The sequence below is a fragment of the Thermobia domestica genome, chromosome 3 (genome assembly GCF_964235325.1).
Source record: "Thermobia domestica chromosome 3, izTheDome1.hap1.1, whole genome shotgun sequence".
NCBI classification, from domain to species: Eukaryota; Metazoa; Arthropoda; class Insecta; order Zygentoma; family Lepismatidae; genus Thermobia; species Thermobia domestica.
In genome coordinates, this window is record NC_137456.1 from 95,710,946 (window position 1) to 95,733,441 (window position 22,496).

General features: G+C 35.5%; 1 protein-coding gene across 3 annotated transcripts in view; it reads left to right on the plus strand.

Annotated features, from left to right (window-relative positions):
- Pdi (protein disulfide isomerase) overlaps nt 1–22,218 on the plus strand; it is a 75,255-nt gene extending 53,037 nt beyond the window's left edge. Inside the window, exons 6-11 of one of the 3 annotated variants that reach the window (XM_081751311.1) lie at nt 8,482–8,682; nt 12,251–12,421; nt 13,551–13,679; nt 15,600–15,689; nt 17,414–17,491; nt 21,658–22,218. In XM_081751311.1, the coding sequence (XP_081607437.1) occupies nt 8,482–8,682; nt 12,251–12,421; nt 13,551–13,679; nt 15,600–15,689; nt 17,414–17,491; nt 21,658–21,708 (720 nt within the window). In that variant the 3' untranslated portion in view covers nt 21,709–22,218. The remainder of the gene's footprint in view (nt 1–8,481; nt 8,683–12,250; nt 12,422–13,550; nt 13,680–15,599; nt 15,690–17,413; nt 17,492–21,657) is intronic. The other 2 variants (XM_081751312.1, XM_081751313.1) reach the window with 2 other exon arrangements.
- The last annotated feature ends 278 nt before the right edge of the window (nt 22,219–22,496 follow it).

The following is a 22,496-nucleotide window of genomic DNA, read 5'->3' on the forward strand; positions in this document are numbered from 1 at the left end:
GTAATCTGAGGTGGAAATTACGATTACGAAACACACATTTTAAATTTACTTGAAACGACCATCCAATAAAGTCTAATCTACAAAGAACCCTGAATTATTACCTCAGTGACGATTTGGAATGCTCCAAACAAAGTACGGTCATTACAGTGCTCGGAAATAGACAAAAAGTTAAAAAATCGAAAAGTTTTCTTACGCGTTCCATCAAAGAAATTAACGGACTTTTTAAACAGAACAATCCCAGCATAAGAATGGGTCACTAGAAATTTTATAGTATTCGACCAAAGTGGGTCAGTCCGCAACCTGCAAGGAAAATAAATGTGTGTGTGTGTGTGTGTATGTGTGGTGCAAATTCTAAGTTAGCTACTAATGCGTTGCAACAAATCAAAGGTGCAGCCTGTATTGAAGGTGTCATGAGTAACCTATTTTCTATAGTAATATGATCCGTAGAAAATGACAGCTTTCTTCTTCAGGAATGTGGTGAGTGTCCTAGAGTGTAAGAAATAAGTGTGGAGTCTTTAATTATTGATCCTGATGAAAATGAGTGTTACGTATGCCATATGGGAAAACAATGACTCGTTAAAAATAATATATATATATATATATATATATATATATATATATATATATATATATATATATATATATATATAATATATGCCACTTTCAGTTTTCTTATCGTACGTTGCTAGTTTAACTATAAGAATTGTAATTCATGACTATATCAAGAAAATCCAAAGAGAATTAATTGCTACCTAAGGCGAATAAAATTTCGAGATAAAAATTATATTTTGCTTCATGTGGACTTCGCTGAAAACTGGACTGTTATTCTGCAAAGTGAAATTCAGTTATCACCGGAAAAACGAGCAAATTTCCATCTTTACGGCAGTGGTATATTATGAAACAACTGACAGTTTTGTTGTAATAAGCGACGACAAAACAATGATTCGGCTCATGTGCTCATAGCCATAGACAAGATTCAAAAAATACTCGAAGAATAGTGAAAATATAGTTTGTAGAAAAAGGTTCGTATACATGAAAATAAGTGTTTACATTTTCCCAGACCGTGATTTCTGATGGCGCTGCATCACACTTTAAAAATCGCTTTCAGATGTTCGAGATGCAGACAAGTCTGATAAAGCAGTGTTTATTTCAGTGAAATCGGCCATGCAAGAGAGTCTGCGACGATATGGGGAAGGGGGGTATAAAGAATGTGGCAACGCGGCATAACCTTAGGCAAAAGCAGATACACATTATTAAAACTGCAGAAAAATTCGTCAGTATAGTGTATGTACAAACTCCAGGTATTACTTTCGTTTTGTTACCTGGAACTGAATTCGACAATTTCCGAATAATAATAATAATAATAATAATAATAATAATAATAATAATGATGATGATGCTGATGCAAGAATGAAAGTGTGCGACCGGTAACTGGTATTCAGCGAAGTAAACTTTGGCTTTCGGAAAATGGCGAAGCTTTAATGCCAGTAACGGGTCACCATGAACTAACTTCATGCTTGCCAGAAAATCGAGCTTCTGCAGTTCAAAGTGTAGATTTAAGAAGTCTGCCAAAAGGAACTTTCGTTACATGATAACCAGTGGTGCGTAGCAGAAATATGAATAAATCATGAATTATTTGAAGCTGAAGTGCTGTTTATGCTTCCACATGGACCTTCACCAGGGTACAGGTTTACAGAAGAGCGTAAGACAAGTGAAAATAAGTGTTTTGTGACAATCAACAATGTGCTACGAGTTGAGTGCACCAACACCTATTGGAGCATCTGCACGATTACATGCTGTTAGCAAAGAAGACACCAAGCAAGCAAATGATTGGTTCATGTGAGAAAAAAGAAAGTGAAATTTTGTTTCCGAAGACCATTTTAAGTAAGTGAACTTAAAATTTGTATCATGTTTCGTATCGTAATTTCCATCTCAGATTACTTCGATTTTAGAAAACGGATGAGTGGGGGAGGCTCATTTTACTATTTCAGACAGAGAGCTGGATTTGTTTTTTCTCGACAAAACCAAAAAAATATGGGTCTCTTAAAAACATGTCTAGTTGCTATAAAAAAGTTTCAACAATATCTGAGATGGTGATGGTACAATTTTATTTTTTCTTTTCTTTCTTTCTTTTTTTATTTTATTGTATTTATTTCTTTTTTTTTTTTTTGCCTGTGTTGAAATGGAAGGCACCCTGTGTAAATTTTTCTTTTAATGGTTTTATTTAACAGCTGATAGTATTTTTCTTCACATTTGACTTGACAGTAGGACATTCTTCAGGTTTTCTCCGTGTCAGTATTGAAAGTTGCTTCTTTGACAGTATTATATCTTTCTAAAATTTCAATTCATATAACATAGGCTGTATATAAATGTCATATTGCTGTTCGTTTAATGTTAATCACTTCAACATTAGTAATAACATATTGACGAATTTCGTGTCAGTTGCTTCTACTGCTTCTAGTACCTTCTAAAAATGCATTTTTTGTGCCAGTAATGTTAATGTGTACGTATTATAAGAAAACTACAGTAATAATATTGAAGTACTAGTAGTAGCATTGGCTTTGGTACGCTGTTTGGGGTTTAATTTTTGGTGAAGAGCCCAATGTTAACATATAGAGGGACCTAAAACTGAATTTGTAATCAATTCAGTATTTTGTTGCTGCTTGTAGATAATATCCGGCGGCGAAGTCAAAGATATTAAGCGATACGTTGTTGAGAAAACACACAAGATTAGTTTTCTTCTTGAGCATTGACATTATCCGTAAACTTGAATTCTATACAAATAATCGATGTAAAAATATATGAGGAGCACGCTGGCTTAGTGATTGAACGCTTTCCTGTAGTGCAAGAGGTCCCTGTTTCAATGACAGACTACATAAGTTTGTTATAGACATCATCATGCCCATTGATTTTGTAGGCCTTGTTTTCTTTTCCTTCCACATTCTTATTCCACTAGTTATTTCAGAACCATTCACTTTCATTAATCATCCATCTCCTTTAGCTTACAGGACCTGAAACGTGAGACATGAAACTACAAGTTTAATATTTCATTTGTGTAAACAATACTTGTGAAAAAAATACAGCCACTTCTCTCTTTAAAGACTGTATTCTTGCTGCTGTAAATTGTGATTTTAATACTTCACCTTAATCTCAATTAGCCAAAGATCATTCATTCAATTTCATCTATTAAAAAATATTACTTTTTAAAGAAAAGCTGTTTTTTTTTATAACATAGCTATACTTAAGATTTCCTTTTAATACTTCGTAGACATAGATTTTTCAGCATATTTTCCTGCTGTTTCATCCATATTTGTAAGATAAGTTAGAAAGTGGCCATGGCCACCATGAAAGTACTTGTTCAAGAAAATATATTTAAATAAATCATTTAAGAGAATACATCGGGTTTCTCCTTTATTTCGAACGGGGTTGTCCAAACTACGGTTCGCTGGCTACATCGTACGTTTGAGGGTTTTTCGTGTAGGCCACTTTCATTCTTAACCTAATATCAGTAGGTTTGAGTATATAACCTACGAGCAGTCAGTAAGTAGTTGTGCAGAATTGATTATTGACTGGCATCTGAATTTTGGAGCAGGATTCGATGACCTATTCGGTATGAAGTTCCGATGAGCTTATCACTTGCGAAATTATCCTTCAGTGAAATTGGATGGATGTGCGGTCAGCATATCGCAGACTTCCACCACCATCTAGTTTTTTCTTTCTTCTAATAGTCATTCATCCTAATCTAACACTTCCTTGATTTCCATGATACCACGCAAACGGTAGATCAGTACGGCAAGGATTTGCAAGTATTACAGGCATCCAATTGTTCCCCAAGTTGCTAATGCATGCATTTGAGGGTTGTTTAAAGATTCAGAAACCTATCTTGCTGTTATTTCTTAATGCTGTGGTATATGGTATATTATGCATGTTGGTGTTTGGACAGTCTTGAAACAAGAGAACATTTTTTTCTTCCTTTTTAACTTATCTAAATTTTTAATAACCTAAATTCCGTTGTGCCTTTGTAAATTTGTAAACAGTTGCATGTAGCTTCACAGTCGAGTTAATTGGAAAAAACGAACTTACAAAGTTGTAAAGTTGTAATGTTTTTCTGTGTCTATTTCGATTAACTAGATCTGTCTTGATGTCATATAAGCATAGAATTGAGACCGTTGTAGTTTCTTCAATCAACATGGACAAATGTACAGGTTATATTTCTTTTTACAATTCGGTTAATTCCTCACGAGCCACGGCACGGCTCTTTCAAAGTGGCACTCCCATCGCCCAGATTATGCTGCAATAGCGTGTGCTGCTCCAGGTTGGGGATTGTGTTGGGCTGATCCTCCATTACGGAAAAGCTACATCTGCAGCATTGGATTGAGCCTATGAAAGAAATAGCCTCGGATTTGGACGGATTTTTTTGTGCACCTCCCTGTCTGTTTTGTTTTGTTCGTCTCTTTTTTCTTAGGATTAATAGTACAGCTTTGGAGATGTTTAACATTGACATTTGGATCCGGAGACGGGTGATTGCGGACGAAACTCTGGTAGCTCCCAGCTGTACTAAATGGAGCGATTCTCGGTAGGAAAACTGGGCGTGCGCCGTGTGGAAATTCAAATAGACCTTGATTTTCCCCCTTAGTCGATGGGACGGCTCGCATTGCAATTGTTCGTCCTCTTGTTTTGAGCCATGACCCAGCTTGCTGATATGGGGTGATCCAGTAATACTGGTTGCCTCGCAAACCTCCTAGAACCGCGACGAGGAAGTGTAGATTTGGGTTATTTTATCACTATATCTACTCAAAAATGCACCCTTCTCAGGAAGTAAACATATGAGGAACAGATGATGGATTACTTCCCGGTATTTACATTGGCTGGGTAAAAAGTAGTAGCAACATTATTCTCACTTCAGAGGAGTGTGTCCCAGCATTACAAGAGTTCGGTAGGTGATAAGGAAATGTGGGACGAGAAAATGTGTGGAATGGTAGCTACTGTGTTATTTAGTCAGAAGCTCCGTGAAGTGGAGAAGGAAAGATGAATCCCCATAACAGTATGTTTCGGAAAGACAACATATATGAATCAAGATTCAAGTGGCAGGTGGGCAAGGGCATAAGAATGTTTTCAGAAAGTTTGCGAAGCGTGTGGTGATGCAGCGTTGCCGTATCGTACGGTAGCGCGGTGGGTGAAAGTGTTTCGTGAAGGCAGAGATTCGTTCAAGATTGCCCCCGTTCTGGAAGAGCCCCTATCAGACAACCGCACAATTCAGCCCATTTCCCTACTGGATGGTGATCGCCGATGAACTGCACATGAGTTAGCCGTGGAGGTAAGCAAGTGCCACAAAATAGTACTACACATACTGCGCGATATTTCTGGTTTCCGAAAATTGCAGCGCGTTGGATATCACACCAAATCATAGTGGTGCAACAATGGTATTGCTATACACTTGGACGGGAATTGCTGAACCTTAACCAGTGGGAAGATGAAATTTTCCTTAAATATTATCACTGTGGTTGAAAACTGAATTCGGTTGTATGAACCACAGTGGACGTGGCAGTCCAATGAATGGAAATGCCCTGGTTCCCCTCTTCCAAAGAACGTGCTTCCTGCACACGGTGGTGGTGTGAAAGTGATGTCCATTATGACTTACGATATCCATGGGGTCATATTGTACCATGTCGTATTTCAAGAGGAGGTGGTCCATGGATTGCAGCCTACTGTTGCATCTTGCGACAACGCTTTCGTCCAGCACTGTGGAGATAACGACTGCACGTTCGTACACGGAGTCTTATTATCCTTCATCGCAACGCACTGTCGACGAAACTAAATGTGTTCATTTTTGTTGGTCAAGTACCGGTTTCCAGTCCTAACCTTGATTGTACGCAGAATGTCTATCGGTCACGGGTCACGAAATCAGAAGGCGGTCATGAAAGTAAAGAAATTTATCTTTTGGAAAAAGGTTTTATCTGTACAAATATAAGTACAGACTAGAAAATTTATTAAACGTCAAAATTCACCACCAAAAATGTCTATGGTTGACTTTAAACGCTACCAAATTGAAGCAAAGCACGCTTCTATCACATGCATGAAAATTCGGCGTAATTCGCACCCAAATTCGCTCTTGATAATGTTACAAAATCTGGTAAAGAAAAGGTCACGAAAAAGTCGAGGAATCTTATTTTCTAATTTTTAAAGTCACCGTGTTAACGGAACACTCCTATCGTTTGTGTCAAATTGATAGGCTTGCAGTTTAAGACCAAACTTTGTTTCAACATTACGTAATTTGAAACATACTTACCTCAGAGCGCTAACCTCTTAGGAGTTCTTTCTTATCGTTTCTGGGATGCCGATCGTCCCAGCCCTTTTGCATCTTGACCGTACTTCCATACGTTCTAAACTCTATTATGGTTGTGTGATTACTCTTCTGTTAGGCCACACTTCAGATGGATATGGTCCATCGTTTGTCTACAAGTACTTTCCGTACTAGCTCTAGTATACCTAGCCTCTATGCTGATGCACATCAACCTTCCCGTAAACATCGCAGAAGTTATTTGGTTCCCTGTTATTTTGCACATCTTAAAACATTTCCTTATCACCCTTTTGTTCCTGAAGCGGGTGACCGCTATCGTTGGTATGCAACATGTCCTCATGTTTCCAGACCTTTTGGGGGTTCGTATATTAGACCTTATTGCTGTACCGGACTTGGATAGGTTTTCTTACTATTCCACCCTGGTAGATTGATTGTCCTAATATATTTCAGTTGGAGTGTTTTAGAAAGTCTACCGCTACTAATCACCAATATCAATGTAATATCCTACTCTGAGATTCCTACTTGGCAATAACCCATTTTATTCCTCGACTCATGAGGTTTTTACAGCACATCGAAGTCTTAAATGCACTTTGCTTTATGTATGGATGTCTTTATTTTTATTTTTTTTATTTTATTTTTTTTTATTTTATTTTTTTTTAATAATCTTAAAACTAGTTTTCATTAATGTGGTTTAATTTTGGCTGTATTGCTATTTGATTCGCTGTACTTTGGTGTTGTTTTGCACATAATTTCTTTATGATCTTTGTTCCTTTCTGCACAGTTTTATCGCTACTAATCAGGACGAATCCCACGTACATCTCGCACCAAATGGCCCCGGCTAAGATGATTAACATGTTCGTGTAGTAACTAACATCCCCTTTTATTGTGTGTATGTAGTCCGACTGAGTACTTTCTACCTTGTGTATGCTGTGACATTTGACTATCGTTTTATACTTGTTTTGGTCTGATCTTTTCTTTTGCGTTGTACTTTTCTCGGATCTTTTCCTGTTCGATTTTAATTATGGTCTTGAACGGGTGCAAATAAATCTCGTGGCAATCATTGCTTACCCACTCAGATATAAACATGACAGAAATATACATGTTGGAATCAGTTAGCATGTTAGGAACACAAAACAGAGACGGGCCTTATTTCGGAGCTGTGAAAACATTAGATCTTCGAAGGTAGATTTTTGGAAGCTGTATCAAAAAGAATGAAGTACCGACATTCTAACTCGGATAATAAAAATTGATGCCGATCATCGAAATTTTCTCCAAAATTCACAACGTCGGTCATGAGAACCGATTCCCTCACGGCGAAAAGTCTTTTAACGAATATGTTTTGTTACATACTCCAAAAGCCGTTTTTTTTTCATTTTGCTTATTGTTAGTTTGTGTTTGTATATTCCTTAAATTTCTCTTCTATAGTGGCCACCTTCTAAGTTATTATCTGTACTCTGTCAAAACTATGGATGAAGACAGCAGTGAGGTTGTCGAAAAACTTAAATCTAGAAATTATCACAAGGTAAATCATCATGAGAGGTACGTATGGATATATATCGTCATATAACATTGCATAGTCCGTCTTAATACCTAGTCCTTTTTTGTACATTGTATTTAGTCATGCATATTCCACGGTGAGGTGGGGATGGGAGGCTTGTTGAGGTAATAGTTCGTATTTCCCTAGATGAAATTGGGGGGGGGGGGCGGATATCCTGTATATTTTTATATATTAGCGGAGTTTGTGAATGTGCCAATTAAAGATAGTTTGTAATCCAGCTGAATTAAATACGTTCGTGGAGACCTTCACGTTTCGAATTCATGAATTGTGATCCACGTTTGAATTAGTTGCGCTCCTTTTCCTTTTTTCTTTACAGATTGTGCTAGAACTGTAATGGTTCAGTTAGTGTGCTAAGTTACGGTGTTTTCAAGTAGTACAATGTAATAAAATACAGAACAGTTGATTTATTTTCTTAATGCTCAAGATACTACGATGTCATCATACCTTCATTGTAATGTATAAAATTTATCTTTTCGCAGATATACAGTTGAAGTTTGTGGAATTACCCTATCTATAAAGTCTAATTGTGAAAAATTCCAAGCAACTTAATTAGGATAGTAGATTATGTAGTACGAAGAAGAAATCCGCAGCCGATGATACCCATTGTATATTTCTTTAACAGGTTTTGTTCGTCACCATCGACACTGACCAGGAGGATCATCAGAGAATCTTGGAATTCTTTGGCATGAAGAAGGAAGAAATTCCATCTATGAGGCTTATCCGTTTGGAGGAAGACATGGCCAAATATAAGCCAGAGACTGATGAGATCACAGCTGATAGCATGCGAACATTTGTGAACAAATTCATCGAAGGAAAACTCAAGGTAAGATTTAACTATCAAGTAAGTCGTATATAGAAGTAACTTTACGAGTAAAAATACTCCGTAGACTTTCTTTGTAGTTTCAAGCAAGAGAACGAGTGACGGTTAAGGCTTATCGGTACGCTTCACATTCTTTTTTCACGTTTTTTTTTCTTTCTTTTGTTCGTTTAAAAAAAAAATGTTACCCACTAATTCTCCAGAATTCCCAACGTGAATAAGAATTCCGTCCAGCAGCGAACAATTACTACTAACAAATTATAAAATAAATTAATAAATTTTCAGACCATACTAAAGAAGACACAGTATGAGTTTTTATTGAGCTTTTATCAGATAAAAATCGAAGTAATAAGAAAATAAATATATAAAAAAAAGTGTACAACCCTTTAAAAAAATCATAGCTATCCACTTACCTTGAAAACGCCCTCTACTCTTATTCATTAGGGAACTTCTTCATAGTTAAGTGTTATGCATACCTGTTTTCGGCGATGGAGGCCCGGGTTCAATTGTCGATGGGAACTCATGTTCAGATCTCAGGTTATGCTCTGTCCATGTCGTTATTTTTGGTGATGAAACGGAACGTTAAAACAAAATATAACTTCGTAAGCGCAAGAGGAAGTAAAGCAAACAAACTTAAATGTTCTTCAGCTGGCAGGCTTTTATTTCGAGGATGCATTGGATTATTTCAAACTTAATCTGTAGTTTCGTTTTGAATTATTACATAATGAACATTTTAAAGGTATGTTCATTCTGAAATATGCTTCATCTGCTATGATGCACATATTTATCATTGAGAAGTAATGAAAGCAAATTACCCTCTGAGAAGAACTGAGTAGAATTTGAAGCATATTCAGGTGGACTACTGAGTAATCGTACCAACTTTACGTTGGTAATTTTCATAAAGAGCTAAAATATTACTTTCCATATAGTAACATTTGTTAGTCAAATTAGTACAGATAACATTAGAAATTATTGTTTGATGAGGAAATGAAGTTAAAATTCCGGAATCTGTGACCATAGAAACTAAAGCAGTACATTGTGGATTTGGTTTTCATCTTTAATATTTTCAGTTTCGCCATGCAAACATTTTTGTTGAAATACATAGTAATTATAAGAATGAATAGTTACAGATGCAAGGGCTTACTAAAAGATTTTTTTTAACAGCTTTTTCCTCCTCGTTTACTTGTAAATTTTACTTTTTTTTATTATTATGTAAATTTAATAAATAGTTTGTTGCACATCACTGTTCTCGTTATAACACAAAAAAGCCTGTACTTACCCAGGGTGGCGACAAACCTGGAAAACCGGGAAAAGTCAGGGAATGCTGCTATAAGAGTGAGGGAATTTAGATTTGCTAAGAATAAGGTTGTACAGACATTTGAAATCAAAATTTAGACTGTTTCGGATGTAGTCGAGTGCTTTTTTCTTTTAAGTGGTAATTTCAGACACTTATGTTTCGTTCGGTAACTATGTGCATTATCTTTTGTTTTCGTAGTGGAATATCCTATTGATGAATCGTCCATAAAATGAAGTTGGATCGACGATCCAATGGGAAATTAATTTTCGACACACGAATAATTCCAGCTTATTTCCTTTTTCCTTCCCAGTAGTTTCGAGTTTCTTGTCCTGCATTAAGTGAGGGTAGCTTATCACAGAAATGAAAGGATTTTCTAATACGATTACTCGTATTTGGGCTTCTGTGTTTTCATTATAATGTATTTTAATTCGCACAGAGCTTTACTTCGAAAGTGCTTATGAGTTTACGAACTAGCTGAAGTTGCATATCAGCGTATGCATTGGGACATTTAATCTGACTCTTGATAGTAGGAATTCTGTAAATAAGTTTTACGACCGTGTTCAAGTAACATAATTTACAAAACAGTCGTTTGACTTTTTGTAAACTCATGTTACGTTCTAACTGAATATCTGAAGCTCAGAATAAAGTGTTTCCCAAACGAAGAACAAGATGTGAGCGAAATTACGTTCCAAAACTTTTTTTCTTTTTCAGGCAGTTTGAATTTAGGTGGCAAGTAAACCACATATGTCAATATGGTCAATATGTAGAATTTTAACTAACAGACAAGATGGTTAGGTAACCAACACGATGCTTGTGATATAGTGGGTTGCGTAACCTAAATTTACTGTCAACAATATAATGCTAGTATGAGAATCTCAAGATAGCCAGCCCTAGACTGAACATGAGAATCACTAGTATTTAGTGTTGTGAAGATACTTGTTTAATTGTAGAATCCACTACAGGGAAACAAAAGTGGTACTTGAATGAGAAAATTAAAGTCCCCCCCTCCCCCCCAAAAAAAAGCCTGCTTTTTATCGGAAAAAACCTCCATCCTCAAAAGCAAACTTCTTGCATATCTCTGTTTGGATATCCACCATACATAAACACGGTCCATTGTTGGAAATAAGATGAGAGCCCATTGGTCCGTATTACCGGTTCGGATCGTCGACGGCCTACTGTGTGTGTTGTCGGCATAATTCTTCTTCTTTCGTGCTAAACGTTCGCTTAACAGTTTGGAATTTGCAAGCTACCGTGGATGTTCAGATTATGCAACTTGCGTCGGAATGTGGTTGCGGTCCTTTGGTGACAATCCGCTTAAATACTCGCTGGTCCAAATCACTAAGGCTTCTCTGCCGTCTTTTATTACCTTCGCCAGTAATGTTTTGCAATTAGTTCTGTAAGCCATCATAATTTTGAATACTGTTTCTCGCGACGCTCCTAACACATTGGCCATCTCAGGTACATTTGCACCAACTAACTACGCACGAACAAAATTTGACCCCTGAAACAAGTGACGTCTAAAATTTTGTATCACCACCGTCTGGTCGCCGACTACAATCATGGCTAAGTGCCGCACACTCATCTTCAGTGTTACCGCATTACATGTCTTACTGCGAACCAAACTGCCATTATTTCGATAATCATCTGTATATAAAATATTTTTTACCGCTCTGCTCCCTTACCAACTAACCTACTTCGTGAATTTTATTTTCTGTTAGTAAACTCTTATCGATTTACAACTGTGTCCTTCGTGCCTATTGGCTAACGCGCATGATTTCCGGATTCGATCCCGTTGAGGTGTTTATTATGGATGCGAATCCAAGTAATGAATCGGATTTCACTTTAAGCAGTTGGTTCCATCTCAATAGTTTCGATAATGGAAAGATGTGTTAACTGAAATTAATCATTTTGTTTCTATATACTGTGATGTAATTCTACGCTATTGGCTGCTTAGTACATGATTTAGTTTCAACTTTTTATTTATTTATTTATTTATTTATTTATTTATTTACTTACTTACTTTCCCTGCGTACCTAATAGTGGTCTACGAAAGCGTGTAGTCCACTTATTTTTTTTTTTCTTCCTTATTTCCTAATAGTAAATTCTTTCATACATTCTCAAGAATCAGTTTATGTATACGATCAAAATAGCGCGAACCTTACTGTGGCCTCGGTATGGTATTTTTGTATCACCTAAGATCTTTAATCATTAAATAGATTCTTTTCTTTGTATCTGTAAAGTATAATACAAGAAATTAACAGTTTGAGTATGTTTCAGCAACATCTCCTGTCTCAAGAGCAACCTGAAGATTGGGACAAACACCCAGTGAAAGTTCTTGTGTCAAATAATTTTGACGAAGTTGCGTTTGATAAAGACAAGGATGTTTTGGTAGAGTTCTACGCTCCATGGTGTGGTCATTGCAAACAACTGGCTCCAATCTACGAAGAGGTAGGATATGATCTGTCAGATTGTGATGCGAAGTATCAGTGTTTGATAAATGTACTTGTGTAACTGATTACGAACGTTAACATGTTACTTAAAAATATTTCTGAAGAGTAAGAGAAAGTAATGTCATGGTATTGTTATTAGTTAACAGTGAAAACAGGTGTTTTTTTTTAATAATAAATAAATGCGACAGTGAATTAATACTGATAGTTTTAAATCTGCAAATTGGGTGCACAATTTAACACCTTATAGCGCAGGAAGCATCTATTAGCATCTGGTAGACAAACAATAGCGTAGGTAGCTAAATTTCTTAGCCTGACACACAGACTTTTACCGCTTATTGTTAGGGACTAACAGTTGATTTAAAATGGATGGTATGATTTGCGCTGGAGCAGGTAGATAAATTGAGGATTCTCATATTTCACGGATTTCTCCATTCTATTAGCCCTTTCTGGATATTGGGTTTTTGGGGTATTTTTTTTAGACTTTCAGTCAAGCAGCTACTACATAGTCGCTATTTATCCTAGGATCATGGTTCATACCTCATTCTTTTGTATCGTAGATTTTTGAGTAGTGTTAAATATAAAAAGTGTGATAGACAGACTATTTATTTCAGCTAACTTGCAGTTTTTAAGATAAGAGTAAGTAGAATTGTACCTGATCTACTTAAGCATTGTACTACAAACTTCCAATTTAGTGTAATTTTAATAAAATAAAACTTCTGCAGCTTTACCCAATGGGAAGTAAAGTAACTTTGTGATTCTTGTGCCTAGTTAACTTTGGTTTATCGTACATTGATATTTTCACTATGACCGATTTTGGCTTTTCGTTGAGATGTTACTAATAATGTTTATTCAGTGCAAATAATAAAAGAAGGGATCTCACTAAACAATTTGAAGTTATGTAACTATGTGTGTGTATAGGATACGTGGAGCCTTCAGTTAAGAATTTTTAAATCTTTTTCGTCTTTCTGACCAGTGAAACAAAAGTTAAGCTTGCAATGATGACAATATGTACATGATAAAGAAATGAGTGTTACTCTCTAAGAAGACCTGAGCAGATTGCTAAAATCAGTTACTTGGCTATATTTCTTGTGATAGATTTTATATTATTTATTTTTGTTTTTTTTCAGTTAGGAGAGAAGTACAAGGATCATCCTTCCATCGTTATAGCCAAGATGGATGCTACAGCAAATGAACTAGAGCACACAAAAATTAACAGCTTTCCAACGATAAAATTATTTAAAAAGGGAGATAACAAGGTTAGTTTGAGTGTGAATGTTGACAAGAAGTTAATTAAAATTTATCATGTACTATGTAATATGCACAAACTATTTTTTTCCTTCGCTGAATGTGTTTGCTATGTACAGATACTTGTCAATTGAATGCGTACATATGGAGTTGAAAACACGCCAGATATATGGATTAGCAACGATCAGATGGTGACCGCAGCCCGGCCTGTTGGTGTGGTGGGTTAGGGCAAACTTCATACTACGTGAGGTGCAGTAAATAAACGACAGTGTGCAGTGAACTGAGCAAACTAATAGCGTAAAATTAAATACCTCTCTGATTCCTACAGACGGCACATTGTTGGTGCTCTATTATGTGGTGTGAGCGTGACGAAAGTGGGAAGGGCACTGACTATTGAGCGTTGCGACGGACCAGTCCAAGGTGCTGATGGCCTATAAAGCTCACGCAAAACCACATCGGCGAAAAGTAATCGAGAAAAAGAAAATAAGTAAATATATTTAACAGGTCCCGCCGAGCATCAAAACTAATTGTCCTTCAGAATCATAGTGCGACTCCGGTAGAAGTGACGAACTTAAACAGCACCTCCCACAGCCAGTAGCCAGTGTTGACAACCACAATCCGGCAGGAGTTATGCAACATGGACATACAGGGTCGAGTTGTAAGGTGAAACCGCTGATAAGAGACCTTAACGCTTTCGACGCGCCAGTGCTGCCACAAATATACAACATGACCACTGATTAGAAAAGATTTGGTCATGCGAAACATCATTCACCTTTATTTCAAATCACGGACCATGTTTGTGTGGCGAGCACCCAAAGAAATGTATGATCTTCCGTTTCTCCACCCAATCGTCCTAGTGTCCAAATGTTGATCCCGAGTAATTACACCATATTCCAGGATGATGATTCATTTATTCACACAGGTGGAGCTTTTGCGTGTGTAGTTAGTGTTGGAGACAGGAATCCGGTGTAGATTTCCGCTTCCATCCTCTCTCACGAATGCTAGTGATGTACTGCACACGGAATGGTGTAACTTTCGCTTGCTGCCATTCGTGACTCCTTTCGACGTCACATCAGCTGTTCTGAAGGCGAAAGGTGGTCCATTAAATTGACAGGTCTTTTCAGGCGAAAGGTGGTCTTTTCAGGTATTTCCATTAAATTGACAAGTATCTGTATATCATGCATACTACATATAGTTTTTGATGCGTAATATTGTGTGTGTTTAGGTGCAACAAATGTGTAGTTTTTTCTTTTTTTTTCTTTTTTTTTTTTTTTTATAAATATATATTTTAGTATGAAGTACATTGCGGATGGAACTGTAAAGATGATGTGCCGAATTTTTGGATTTTGTTAGAAATTATGATCAATATTAAGATATGCCGGAATTAAGATGACATTCGTTAATACTAATTATTATGCTTTAATGGTAATCAGTGAACAAAAATTTCAAAAATAATATTAGATTAATTGAATACGTGTTCCGCCATTGTAATTGCATATTATTCATGAGAAGCTCATCTTCATGTCAGTTTGAAAAATGAAAAGCAAATAACTGATTTTTGATTTTGTATATATATATATATATAATATAAACTATTTATGCATCCGTTATTTATAATTCCTTTTTATGTAATAAGCAAACTTTTGTACATTGTAAAATCTTTCGAGTCACTATTTACTTTTTTAAATAAAATTCTTTCACACCATATAAAATGTATTGCAAAAGATGTAAGAAAACGGTAAATATAATATATATATATATATATATATATATATATATATATATATATAAAATAGTTGAAGAAAGAAATAGAAATGCCGTTCATTCTTTTGATATGTTTCGACAAACTATTCCAGTATTTCTGAACTTCAACAATAGCCGATTAAAATGGTAATCATGATGTAGGGATCTAACGTTCTATTCTATTTCAGGTTATTGAGTACAATGGCGAAAGGACTCTTGAAGGTTTGACAAAGTTTTTAGAAACAGGAGGGGTGTACGGCATGGCCGCACCAAGTGAGGTACACCATGTGCAATCAGTATTTTGTTCCTCAGCATGCGTAGTTTGCTGTATATGGAAGTAAAGGCAGTAAACAAACCAAGTAATAGCCAAGATTGCGAAGTTGAACACAGAAGTCACGAAATTTGTTCAACAGAAATTCGTACTTCGGTTATTGTTCCTGAACTATGGTGGCTCTGTTAATTGTTCACGTACGAAGAGAGGGTACCAAATTTTACTTTAATTGTACAATGTGAGATTTGAGGTGAACAAAATCATGTTTATTGGCATTATTAAGAACTATAGCCTGTTATTTCGACATTTAATTTGAACTATAGGCTAATGCTTTATGGATCAAGGTAGTCTTCATTTTGGCCTTACATTTCAAAGTAGTTAACATGTGAAACTGGAATTTGTAAGGTAATATGAACTATTTTTAGTTTGTCTTCATCGGGATTATTCATTGCGAGTTTGTCCTCATTTGGAAGGTTTATTGCGAATTAAATTCATTGAATTATTGGTTTGTAAGAGATCGATCTCAGTGCATAATATCCACTGAAAATAAGTACGTATCTTGAATGAAATCATAAACTAAATGTATTTCACATCAGAAATATAATGTAATAAATAGGTTGCTGAATGGATTGTATCTTTGTCGTTGCTAAACGTGCTTTCGGGTTTGATTCCTCGCTAGGACTCAGCTCCTTTTCTGTGTATGTGTGGGAGGGGCAGAAGTCAGTAATAAGAGTTGCTCTGACCAACAGGCTGTTACTAATGAACCTTTTTCCTATCCGTGCTCTGTGCTAGCGGTAGTTGAGTTCATAAATATCAAGAGCATTCTTATTTTGACAAAAGTCAGATGTAATTTTTTCAACTATACCTTTCACTGGTAGGATAAAAGATTCTCTTTCAAACTATATGGTATTAATATTCGAATTTGAAATGTACACAACTTTAACCATAATATTGAATTGTGACTTAAGACTAGTGATGATGAAACCAGCTGTTTTCCACAGAACTAAAGAACAAGCTCTGTGAGAATCAACTTTTGAGCCCCGAGCCCCCTTCAGCACCGTGGGGTTATTATCGCCGCCACTGACCAAGATAATGAAATAAAAAATCATTGACTATGTTGCAAAACTTGTTAAATGAAGTACTGAATGTAAGTGTAACTGGGGAATTCAAGAAAATGTTATGAAATGGCCGAATTAATACAATTCGTATGAGCGTCCAGCGGTTGAATAAAGAGGAAGGAATGTTGAAAGTGTTTCCACAAGATGGAAAAGGAGCTGATTAACCAATATTGTAGGTGTTATGTGAAATCTAGTGGCAAAGGTTAAGCAGCATACCATTGGATATCTGTTTCTTCATGTGATATTGTAACTTGATTCCGCTAAATGATCAACTAACCAAAACTGGTTAAATATCTGAATCCTTATTAACGGACTATTTTGAGTATCTCAAGTAAGGGAACTAGAAACGAAAAGACCTTTTCTAAATTATTGAGCGTTGGAGCTGTTGTACCGAATCTTGTGTGTTCGGGGAGAACCCATGTACTCTGTATGCTTTCAACTCTTTTCTCGAAATTTTTATGCAGCAGTAAATATTATTGATGAAACACGTGCTTGGCTACTCAGTATTTGTTTACTGTCTTTACCTGGAATTTCTTTAGTTACTTTTAAATTTTTATTTTCTTTTATTTCGCATGCTTGCTAAATTCTTCTATAATTTGCTGTTGGTATTTAGGTTATCGACTATAATGGACCCCGTACTTTGGATGGCCTTTCAGACTTCGTAGAAGGCGAATCTGATAGTTCGGAAGAGGTAATAGCTTCTTTTCACTTTCTAGGTGTAGTTGCTTCCTTAGTTCACCATATTCTAAGTGTAGATCAATAGAACATAAACTAAAGTAGTAGATAGTGGTGGTGGTGGTAATTCAACATGGTTTATGCAGTATATATATTACATAATGTATATATAGTAATTTATATATGTATATATAATATAAGAAGTCTTGGTTTTCAAAGCCAAAATCTTAAAATTTGGGATTCTTTACTCCCATGAGAGATTGATAATTACGGAAGTCAGAGGATTAGATTTTGTAATTTATGGACAACTCCCTAGTGTGTTGAAGCTTTCGACGGGTTATGCTCGGCGGCCAGATTCGTTTTAGTTGGATGTGTAATAAAAGGAATCGTTATTCCCTGCGGAAAAGAACTTGAATGTGAACTCTCATTGGAAAAGTAACTTAATTTAAAGTTTTTTTTTTTCTTTTCTTTTCTTTGAAAGTTATTCAATTGAGACTCCATAGCGTATTTGTAGTTTCCGAAGAAAGAAGTTCCTCTGTAAATTGCAATAATACGGAGTTTAAAGGGAAGAAGGATGAAGTATTTTTTAAGGTTACACATACATTGTCAAGTAGTTTCAAAATGGAATCATGTGTTACGTTTCTTCCACTATGCCAGCATTATATATATATATATATATATATATATATATATATATATATATATATATATATATATATATATATATATATATATATATATATATATATATATATATATATATATAAATGAATGCCTTCCATTTGTGAGTTGCTGTGTTTTTTGTGAATCCAATATAAAGCTACGTTATGATAAATTCTTTTGATTCTTTCAATATCAGATTTTCTTATGCAGTGAAGTTAGACGTGAAGTGTGATGTTTCTTTGTGATGATATTCCGAGTTTGTTTTTTGATGTATGTTCATGCTTCATCTGCTATGATGAACATATTTAGCCTTGAGAATTAGTGAAAGCTAATTGTCCCCTAAGAAGAACTGAGCAGAATTCCGAAGCATATTTAGGTGGTCCCTAAGTTTCTGAATTGGTAATACGAAATTATGGAGTAAACGTAGTAATTTAATAGTGGTAATTTTGGTAAACCACTAAAGTTTACTTTATATAAAGTAACCTTTGCAGGCAAGTTAATAATAAATAATAATAATAATAATCACTGTTTGATGTTAATGATCTATTGTTCTCCAAGTACAGGAAGTTTTACTTCTAATAAGTATTTACAATAAGAAAGTAACCTTATACTGTATTTAAGAAATAGAAAGGAGAGTGTTGTGTTGGAAATAGCGGGAACAGATTAATTTCTTCTTTAAACTTACAGGAAATGATAGTGTCGCGGATCAGAAAAAATTTAATTTGTTATTGCAAATTTAGAGAAATCAATATCAGAATTCCACTGTGTCATGGTTTACAAATTATGCTACAAATTCATAGGAAAAGCTACTTCAACTGGGAATGATGTGTGTATTTGTTCAAAATATTAGTCTTTCTTGCTTGTAAGTTTGAAATAATGCAATTCAAAAGCCGTCATTATATAGTGTAACTTTCACAGATAAAGTTGAAGCTAGGAAGATCTAACAATGCTAATGTCAGGTTGAGTTACATACCTTAATCTTGCAGTAAAGTTAGTAGGCTCCGGGTTTAACGTATGACTTTACAAGTATTTTGTAAAATCTTGATTTGTGGAATCTACTGTTGGAAGACTAAGTTGATAGTTTAATGAAGAAATAAAAGTAACGTATAGTTTTTTTTTTTTTTTTTTTTCCTATGTAAGTCTGCATTTGGTAAATTAAATGTACCCCAAAATTGGCAGTTTTTCCCTTTGCATTTCTGATAATTCTTCAGGAGTTAAATGTAGTTCTTTAAAGATTTTAATTTTAATGGCGTTAAATGTAAGACTGGTAGGGGCTGCGTTATTACTTATCTTTTTAAGTTTAAATTTTGTTTATCTATTCTGCATGTTCTGTGATTTAGCTTGTTTGCACATCACATCTATATGAAACACACGTCCTGATGTTCAAAATAATTTATGTTTCACAAATCACTGTAGATTGCTCAAATCCGAACATTTTCTGCTAGCGAAAAGGAGTAAAACATTTTATTAATCAGTGTGAAATGTCACCTGTTGTTTCCTTAAGATAATTTAGTTCAAAGTATTTGTCTTAATCATCAAGCTTAAGAAATTTTTTTTCGAAACGCAGTGACTGACAATCAGATCCCTCTGTGAAATTTTTCATAACTGAAAAAAAAGGGATGTATTTCTTTTTATGGAAACTGTTTCATAACCCAGTTCGAATTCGAAGAAAAGTTTTCCTTTTGAAAATAGTAAACTGGTCTAATCCGTTCTGTAGTTCTACGAACTCGAATTTTCAGAATTAGTTTAGCAGTAAATACACTGGATTTTAAGGTAAAGTACTGTATTAAGAAATAATATTTAAATAAAAATGTAAAATAAATATAAAAGTGACGTAGGCGCATATGAAAGCTGGAGGAGAGAGTATTGCTTGCAAGGCTAGTCAGATAATAGAGCAGTGAATGGAAAACCAAAAACTAACTAGCTGAAGTGAAGGAGTAGGTTAGGATTAGGTAGGGGTACTACATAAAGAACAACTAAGTTGTTGATTACACGGATATTCACTTGCAAATGTTAGTAATAATTTCAAAGGTTCTTCTTGAAATCTTCGAAAATAAATGACCGTTATTTCTGCACTCTTACTGAATTTCACATTGGAGGAGACATTACCAGTTCTTACCAGAATAAATCTTTCAGCGGCGATACATCCATTTTCAATGTGCTCAAGGCTCCTAGTCGTATTGTGAGAAACGTGGTGGCTCCCATGAGCCAATGGCACCATCCCCGTTTTTTTCGATATCTTGTATTTCAGAAAGTAACTAAGCTCTTGAATACGTATTATTTAATTTCAAAGGGATAGGGAAGGTACTCTGCTCTCCCTACCGCTAATGCTAAACATGTACCAAAAAACGATCCAGAAGCAGACTCTTTCTATTTAGCTTTTTCTTTTTTTTTAAACCGCAAATTGTTTCCTTTCGTCAGTTTTACTTTTATTTCATAACTACAGTAATCATTTAATCAATATTTGATTTTGAGCTTAGCGTCCCGTTCAGCAGCGAGGCTATATGAGACGTGGACCTATAGCTTAATGTAGGATCTGAACCACGAGTTCCCACCGGAAATCGAACTCGAGTCTCGCGCCAAAAGCGTATACGCTAATCACTTAGCTAGGAAGGAGCTATCGTTTAATCAAGAACAACAACAAATAATTGGGAACACCAGTGTTCAACAACCGTCAGAACCTTATGTAGCGTCAGCCTTGGTTTTCGACATTTTAGAACAGCAGCAGCTCAGCTTAGCTTGTGATATCTTGTCACACGTTTCAATACGATCGAATAGGAGTTGATTTTGGTAACAAATGAACAAAATATAACTGATGTCCATCCACTGCTGTTTATAATGCTCCCTACGAAACCCAGTTGTCAATTCATTTCAGGTTTTCTTTGTCCTCGATACGACAGTTTTTAAACCAGTCTGTTACGAATTTGATCCCTTGTCTTGGAAGACCTTTCGATAAATTTTGTTTTGTGTCTAGATAAAATTCATGCTGCCAAGTTACCCATAGATCACTCTGGATCATGGTACATACATCATTTTCTTCAGCTAGGATTATCAGATCCTAAAATTCCAAAATGTGGGCACATTTTCACAACTATTTAGAATGTACGAACTATCCTCCTTACGTGAATATGAACACAGTAATAGAATGCTTGTGGGGTTAGATTTAGCCATGCTCACAAAGCAATGTGACGGTATGGTCGGAAAATGAATGAAGACTGAAATTTTTACACTTAAAATGCGAATATGTCTGTATAAATGCTGACATACGGTTACTACTTTTGCGCAACCTGTCTGTTCACCTGAGTTTCAACAGACATTACCTACAGTTTTATTAGTCCAGTACTGTTGTGAAGAGTTAAATGTGGACATTGTACTTCTCGGACGTTTATATCCGGACAACCTAGTATAATGTTAAGCATATCCTGATGAAATGTACATTAAATCATATTCTGGAAGCAAGTAATTGTGTAGTTAAATTTTCTTTACTTAACACAAACTAATTAAAATTATTTTCCACAGGCTGAAGAAGAAGACGAAGACGATGATGCTCCTCGCAAGGACGAGCTTTAAAGATCCCTTCTTCCCTAGGATACAGCTGTTGTAAAATAATTGAATTCCATCACCAAAGATAATCACATTGCGCATTTTTCTGTCTTGAAAACCTTCTGGTTAATAGTGGATTGAGTGATTTCTGTGTTTGGGTGGGTGAACATAGTTCAGCAGATAATTCCTGTTCAATAAACGGTGCTTGTAACTGGTAATAATTGTTTTTTAGTGAAATCTTGACATTCCATAAATGTCACGCCGGGCATTACGCATTAACAGCAGCAGCAACAGCAGCTTAAACAACAAAAAAGTGTAACGTGGACCCGAATATTTTATTAATTATCGTTAAAATACTTGAAGGTATCTTTAATGTATGTTTGTCCTTGACTTAAATGTTTGCACTGAGTGCGCGAATGTGTGGGTGGGTAGTGTGGTTGAAAGTTGGGTATGGGTTGAACATATAATTTGATGTGAGCATTGTGGTGACAGCCTGTATAAAGACTGTATAAAAATAAAACTTACTTTCTAAAATCACTTTTATTTTCATTACATTTTCCCTTGTATTAAATTAAAAAATCACTAATTACGGACATACAAGGGGAAGTCCGAAAGTATGTTTACCAAGGTGATTGTGGACAGAGATGGGGATTCAAGACCAAAATTAGCATGTTACATTGAAGATCAGACATATCTTTATTTTTCCACCTAAGTACCACGTACGTTGAGACATTTGTCATGCGTGTCTATAAGCTTCAAAAACCCTTCCAGGAAATATTCAGGGCTCTGCATACGGAAGAAGCATCGAACAGCTT